The sequence below is a fragment of the Phoxinus phoxinus genome (assembly GCF_949152265.1).
Source record: "Phoxinus phoxinus genome assembly, chromosome: 19".
Taxonomy (NCBI): domain Eukaryota; kingdom Metazoa; phylum Chordata; class Actinopteri; order Cypriniformes; family Leuciscidae; genus Phoxinus; species Phoxinus phoxinus.
Genome location: NC_136894.1, coordinates 32,368,716 through 32,376,215, shown reverse-complemented (window position 1 = coordinate 32,376,215; position 7,500 = coordinate 32,368,716). Strand labels below are relative to the sequence as shown.

Here is a 7,500-nt window from a genome sequence, read left to right as displayed (position 1 = left end):
ATAATCGACGCGATATTAAACTCATACTCGGATCCCGGTACCGGATGGAGCGGAACCGCCGGAAGAGCGTTAATCCGCGCGCTGGGTGAGTCCGCCAGTCAGTCAGACCGGGAACTGGGTCGATCGGGCGGTTCTAGTGCTAAGGTTCTGGTTCTGCCGTTTAATTCAGAGATAATGAGCTTAAATCCGCGAACCGGGCCTGGAAGCAGAACCGATGACAGTCTAATCACGCGCTTTGATCTCCGTGTGTTTATAACGTGAGAGAAACTGTCAAAACTGCCCGTTCGTTCATATGACGCAAGAGTCAGTCATAAATAATATGTAAATAATAATCACAATGTGTTCATGCACCGTCACGAAAATGACAGCCGCCGTTTAAATGTTTACGGTTTTGGACGACACTACATTATTGTGTCATTAAAACTGTCATTTAAATGTTTGTATGCAAATCAGTTGTTAATTTTAATCAGTAATATTACAGGTTCCTGTATTGCAGTGTTGTCACGATACTGGAGTGTGTGACTTGAAAAATATCGATATTTTTATTAACACAACTGAATAGTGTACAGCTTTAGTTCAGAGAGAATTGACTGATAAATATCAGAAATTCTGTCGAATTGCAACTCCATTCTAATGGTTAAATTACATTTTAGTAATCAAAAAGCATGTCTAATTAATTAAATTAAGAAAAACAACAATTTTATATATTTTTCTTTTAATTTATGTGAAATGTTGTGTATTTAAATTTGTCTGGCAATCAAATTAAGGCGTAAAACATTAATTTAATTTAACTTTTAATCATATAAAATTAAACAAACTGCACAACAGATATTTACTGCTAAAATTAAAACATGGTAGAAAAATGTTTTAAACATGCAGGATTCATATTTTATTTTGTGTCTTAGTGAGTGTGTGTGTGTGTGTGTTAATGCAGGATTCATATTTGAAGTGTTTGCGATTTAACATTCACACACACTAGTCTATATCGCAAGGTATGAAGTGTGCTGTCCTGCGTTTTATTAATGCATCAAAAAAATGACAAAATCTGTGAAATTCCACGATAAATTCAGTTTTTTCCGCATCATAGGGCGCTAAATATAGTCAATCAAATCGTGAAATGTGTGTCCAGTCATGCGGATTCCTATAGAAGTGTCTATAGTTCTCTCGCAAACCTAAACGTGAGGCATTATTACCGTGTGAATATTGATGTGTAGCATTAGCATGTTGTGTGTAGCGCGTCAGTTCTCACGCTCTCCGTGTTTTGCAGGTATTCTGGTCTCCGGTGTGGTTCTGGTGCTTTCCCAGAAGTCCCTGTTCAAGTTCTACACCCTGCTGGCGGGCGTTCTGCTGGGCGCGGCCTCGGTTCTGCTCAACTACTACGGCACGTCTCCGGCGGTGGCGCTGCTGCCGCTGCGTAACGGGCCGACGCTCTGGCTAGCGCTAGCGCTGCTGCAGCTACTGCTAGGACTGGGCTACGTGGCGCTGCTGAACGTGCAGTCGCTGGGCGCCGCCCTGCTGGTGGCGGACATCATGGCGCCGCTGTGTGGGATGGCGGCGGAGCTGCCAGCAGACGCGCGAAAGACGTTAGCGCTGGCGTCCGGCGCGGTTCTAGCGGCGCACTCCGCTGTTAACCTCCTGCTGAAACTCAAGTGGTTCTACTACTCGTGCCGCTACGTCTACTTACTGCTACGCCACATGTACCGCATCTACGGTTTGCAGCTGCTGCTCGAGGACACGTGGAAGCGCATACGCTTCCCGGACATACTGCGCGTGTTCTGGCTAACACGCATGACCGCTCAGGCCGTGATCTTAGCGTACGTTGTGCGCGTGGTGCGCTCCGAAAGCGGCCTTCCGCTAGGATGGGACGTGTTCTGGGACCTGCTCGGTAACCTCATCATCAGCGGCTGCGACTCCACGCTAACCGTTCTCGGCATGAGCGCCGTCATATCCTCGCTCGCGCACTACCTCGGGCTTAGCATTCTAGCCTTCATCGGCTCCACCGAGGAGGAGGATAAGCGGTTAGGCTTCGTAGCGCCTGTGTTGTTCTTCATCCTCGCGCTGCAAACAGGATTAAGCGGATTGATTCCCGAGGAGCGGCTAGTGCGGCTAAGCAGGAACATGTGCCTCTTGCTAACGGCTATCCTGCACTTCATCCACGGCATGACGGATCCGGTGCTAATGTCTCTCAGCGCGTCGCACGTCTCCTCAGTGCGCAGACATGTTCCTGTCCTGCTAGTGTCGCTAGCTCTGTTCGCGCTGCCCGTGCTGCTCAGCTACGTGCTCTGGCATCAGTTCGTGCTAAACACGTGGCTGTTCGCCGTCACCGCGTTCTGTGTTGAGCTCTGCCTGAAAGTGCTAGTGTCGCTAACCGTCTACGCGCTCTTCATGATCGACGGCTTCTACAATGTGCTCTGGGAGAAGCTGGACGATTACGTGTACTACGTGCGCTCCACCGGAAACGTAATCGAGTTTGTGTTCGGCGTGATCATGTTCGGGAACGGCGCGTACACTATGATGTTCGAGGCGGGTAGCAAGATCCGCGCGTGCATGATGTGTCTTCACGCGTACTTCAACATATACCTGCAGGCTAAGAACGGCTGGAAGACGTTCATCAACCGCCGCACCGCCGTTAAGAAGATCAACTCGCTGCCGGAGCTCAAAGGCGCGCAGCTACGGGACATCGAGGACGTCTGCGCGATATGCTACCAGGAGTTCGCTACGTCCGCGCGCATCACGCCGTGCCACCACTACTTCCACGCGCTCTGCCTGCGCAAGTGGCTGTACATCCAGGACACGTGTCCCATGTGCCACCAGCGCGTTTACATCGAGGACGACGGGCTCGAGCGCGTAGCCTCTTCTAATAACAACGGCTACGCCGCGGCGGCTCCGGACGCAGAGTTTGAGGAAGGGGGCGGGGCTGATGTGGGCGTGGCCGAGGGAGGGGCGGAGCCTGCGAACGAGCTCCTTGAGGACAACGACAGCATCGAGTACGACGAGGACGAGTGGGGTACGCAACCAGGCGTCGCGCTAGTCGAGGACGACTACGCTAACAACGACGACGACACCGACTCCAACTGATGTTGTGTTTGTGTTGGTATAAAAGGGCTGATCACGTGTTTATCGCGGATAAAGAGTGACGTGCTACTGTACCTCGATATGATCACTACTGGTCTCTTGTGTGACCTCTCTTATAATTGTGTACATTCTTGTACATGTAATAACAGAATGATGCAGTTGTGCACTGGAGAAGCTGAATCAGCTGCTAATCTCTGATAGGTTATCATGCCATGCTAATGACGTCTCATCAAACACCGCAAGTGTTGCGACTCCATCACGTGTTCGGTTTCAGGCTAAACTGTTGATTTTTTTGCCAAGAGAACTGATGTAAATAAAGAATTAGCTTGAGTTCTTTTGTAAATAAAAAATAATATGCTGATAAATCTATGTTGATCTGGAACTTTGCACTTAATTATATATTTTTTGAATGTCTTTGTTGTCTCACCGTTTTTTTCCCCGTTCTCTCAACATTACTTTGATTTGATTCTGTTCAATTTAAACATTTTTTGGAGGGAAAGTTCACAGTTTGTTAATTGTGAAATGTATTTAAAGGATGTGATATAGCTGGAGTTAAAATAAAAGAATAAGGACTTTTATAATATGCCACAAAATTAAGAAACATGCTTTTGTAAATGTATATATGACACATAGTCTAACATTAAAAAGTAACTACTAAAATTACATTATGACAGAATTTTATGATCTCATGATTTTAATAATTAACGTGAGGTAATGTAATAATTAATATAATAATGACAGTGTACCATAATTTAATTTTATCTCATAACACAAAGTGAAAGTTATGACTTGGTATGACATGAATCTGACTATCTCAGTTTCAACTTTTTAATCACATATAATAATGACGTAATTGTTTTATCTCGATTTTTAAACTTTTTAATGTCAATTTCAACTTTTTAATGTAAATTATTATTTAGTATGTCATCATTTCGACTTTGTATCTCCTAATTATGACTTTTATCATTTTCTTGATCCATAATTATGACTTTTTGTATCGTGAAAGGTACATTATATGTGGCTTTTTTTAAGTTCTTTTTTAATCTATCTTCCAAACCCGAGTTATTGTCTTATCCTGAACGATAATGAGTGTTTATATTGGGACTATTTTAGACCCACTGCTGCGGAGGAGCACTGCACCTGCGTGACTCGTCATAATGCAGAGAAGTAGTTCCGGTTACAATGTTCTTCCGCAAGACGCATGCAGGGGCCAGTTGCATAAACAGCCATGTCTTAAGTTCTAGTATTATGACCCACTAGTGCACAGTTAGGGTTAGGTTAGCTAGTTAGGGGCAGTCAGTCTTAGTTTTCAGTATCAAATTAGGCTAATCTACTTTTAAGTACCTGATTTAAAAAAGCTATGAGCAGTCTTAAACAAAAATGTTTTATTTCTAACTTGTAAGACTGTCTTTTAGAGGTTTATGCAACCGGCCCCAATTTTGCTCATTAACCGCTAGAGGGCCTACTGTACCTTTAAGATTTACCAAAGCATTTTTGTTTATCATACTTGCGTACGGAAAGCTGCTTCCATACTAAACGACCCAACATGAAATCTTAAGTTCTTGTCTCAAGTTCCATAATGTTCTAAATCCAAATGCCCACTCATGTTTCCTTATTTTAAACCCAACTCGTCAGCAGCGACGAGCGAAGGACATTTCCAACGGTTTTAACTACATTTCCCATGGCGCATCTGCCGCGCAGGACTACATTTCCCATCATGCACCATCAGCGCGATCGCGTCAGAGCAGAGCGTGTGGAAAGTCTCACGCATAGTTGAACTGTCAGTGATCACACAAAGATGAATCATAACGCTAAATTAGCGGCATAGCAGGAACATATCGCACAATAGAAGAGGACGATTAGAATGGATACGGCTGTTTGAGGCGCGTCGGCTGTGTCAGTTGGTGCTGCGCGCGCACACTGGGTTATTTTGGTTCAGTGAGGCAGTATGACATGCGCGTTTGATTTTGCTCAGCTATTGTTGATATGTTTATGATATGAACAGCACACAGACGCTCTAGTGTCGCGTTCATTCATGTGTTATAGGGCGTGTCTGGATATTTCGCGTGTTTTTGTGCTGTGGCGATGATCCGGTTGGCTTTAGTGCGCGCGCTCGTGACAGGTCGCGCGCCCGGACCGGGTCACCTACACAGATGTTTCCTCGGAACACACCGGCGCAAAGTCAAGCCCGAGCAGCTGGACCTGCCGAACCAGACCCGGGAGTTCGTGTACGGCCTGAGCCCGGCGACCCGCGTCTGCTTACTGAAGGAGCTGCAGGACTTCCAGTCTACGGCGGAAGGTAACGGACCGGCACATACCGTGCTTATACCGCGGTATTCTCAGGGTGTGTGTGTGTGTGTGTGTGTTTGCTGGTCTGGTCTCCCAACACACCAGCTAGCCAACCCTATTACCATTGTTATTAGTTAATAAAGCTGACTGGACTTGCGAAATATGTCTGTCACAAATACATGTTGTAGTACTACCATGGTAAAATAATTACCATGGTACTACAACATGTATTTGTGACAGACATATTTCGCAAGTCCAGTCAGCTTTATTTCTACAGCGCTTTATACAGTACATGTTGTTTTAAAGCAGCTTTACAGAGATATTCAGGAAAAGAAGAGAATCAGTGACGCAAACTTCATCAGATTTGAGACCGGTTCCCAGACACTAGTGATTATTCAGTGATAACTTCTTCTGTTTCCACTGACTCTGTGCTTCTGACCCGGTTCTGCTCACTCCAACTCCGTGTCAGCAGTGTGTGTGTGTTCACTATCAACACATTCAAGCCTGCGTCATCTCTTTCATTGTGTGTGTGTGTGTGTGTGTGTGAGAGAGAGAGAATACTGTGATGATCATGTGTGTGTGTGTGTGTGTGTGTGTGAGAGAGAGAATACTGTGATGATCATGTGTGTGTGTGTGTGTGTGCGTGCATTAGACTGTATGAGTGTGTGTAAGGTCAGAGGTCAGCGTGTTTTTCATCCCATCTAACAGAATCACAGCAGCTGAAACAACATTTATCATGTCAGTCACACACATTTGATTATTGATTTCACATGATGATTATGATGATGTGTTTAACGATGACCTCGAGACTGAATGACCCCTGATGAGGTCAGACAACACGGAACAACTGTGTGTTTAACAGCTTGAAGAGAATATGGCAGATCTGCGTCATCTTACACACACACACACACACACACACACACACACACACACAAAATGGAATTATTAATAAAAGACATTAATCAGAATAAAGTTAATGATGCCGCACACCAGGTGGAAAATGTGAAATAAATGTTCTCTGTAATTGCAGTTTTTCCTGCCCATTTATAGTAAGTAGTGCTTTATTTTTCTAAAAAGGTATTAAATGTAAATGAATGTAGAGAAAATAAAACGAAGAAATGAAAAACTCTTGAAAATATATATTTTTCAAGTTATGTATTTATTTGATTTATTTTTGTAAATTATCTTTTTAGTAAGCATTTTATTTTGAATTTTTATTTAAAATTATATTTCTTTCACAAAACGTCATATTTTTAGTAATTGTGTTATTTCAAATAAAATGTTTATTAGTGTTTTTTTTATTGTATAATTTAATTATTAGCTTTTCATCAACTCAAAAACACCCCAATCCAATGAAAATAAATATATATTTAAAATGTTTAATGCATAATCTGTTGCATTGATTTTAATTTAGGCTAAAACTAAAATACGCAAGTAAAAAAAAGTTTACCATTTTTATTTTAGTTAAGGAAAGAAAATATTTTCTTACTCTTTTTACTCTTTTTTTTTTTCAATTATGAAGATTGTACCTTTTTTATTTTTTTATTCAGTCAACACTTTTTAAGACATTTTTAAACCAAATATTGTTTTTAGCAATAACAATGGCAGTTTATTTATATAGCACAATTAAATACAACCCACATCGTCCGATGTGCTTTACAATAACTGAAAACACAGAAACTAACAACAATACAACACAGTACAATACAAAATACAAAGTAAAATACCATAAAATAAGAGCTTCAACATTTTAAAATAACAATGAAGTGCAATGGAAGGGTGCTTCCACATGCATTAAATGCTGTATCACACACAAATGTTTTTAGCTTCGCTTTAAGAACAGAAGAAGATGAGGCCGGTCTGATCGACATGGGCAGGTCGTCCCAGAGGGGACTGCATTAATGACTGAGATCCCGCTCGCCGCTCTTCTGCCAATCTGGCTCAGAGAGCGGTTGTGGCATAACGTGTTCAAACGTCCAACTAGACGCGCTAGAAGCGGATTTGACGCTCCATTCGCGTCCGGTGTGAACGCAGGATAACGGCGCTGATCCACTTGTCGTGCAATACTTCTGTCGTGCCGCACTCTATTTTATTCCTACGGGTGACGTCAAGCGACTTTGAGAAGCCGCTTCATTT

The 7,500-nt window shown here is 43.0% G+C and overlaps 2 protein-coding genes across 2 annotated transcripts in view; both read left to right on the top strand.

The window, feature by feature from the left end:
• The window catches only part of rnf139 (ring finger protein 139), a 4,105-nt gene extending 247 nt beyond the window's left edge, over positions 1-3,858 (top strand). The window contains exons 1-2 of the mRNA XM_079590843.1: positions 1-85; positions 1,268-3,858. The exon at positions 1-85 is cut by the window's left edge and continues 247 nt beyond it. Coding sequence (XP_079446969.1) covers positions 1-85; positions 1,268-3,078 — 1,896 coding nt within the window. The 3' untranslated portion in view covers positions 3,079-3,858. The remainder of the gene's footprint in view (positions 86-1,267) is intronic.
• A 934-nt stretch (positions 3,859-4,792) lies between these two features.
• tmem65 (transmembrane protein 65) overlaps positions 4,793-7,500 on the top strand; it is an 8,177-nt gene continuing 5,469 nt past the window's right edge. Inside the window, exon 1 of the mRNA XM_079590727.1 lies at positions 4,793-5,374. Within this exon, the coding sequence (XP_079446853.1) occupies positions 5,161-5,374 (214 nt within the window). The 5' untranslated portion in view covers positions 4,793-5,160. The remainder of the gene's footprint in view (positions 5,375-7,500) is intronic.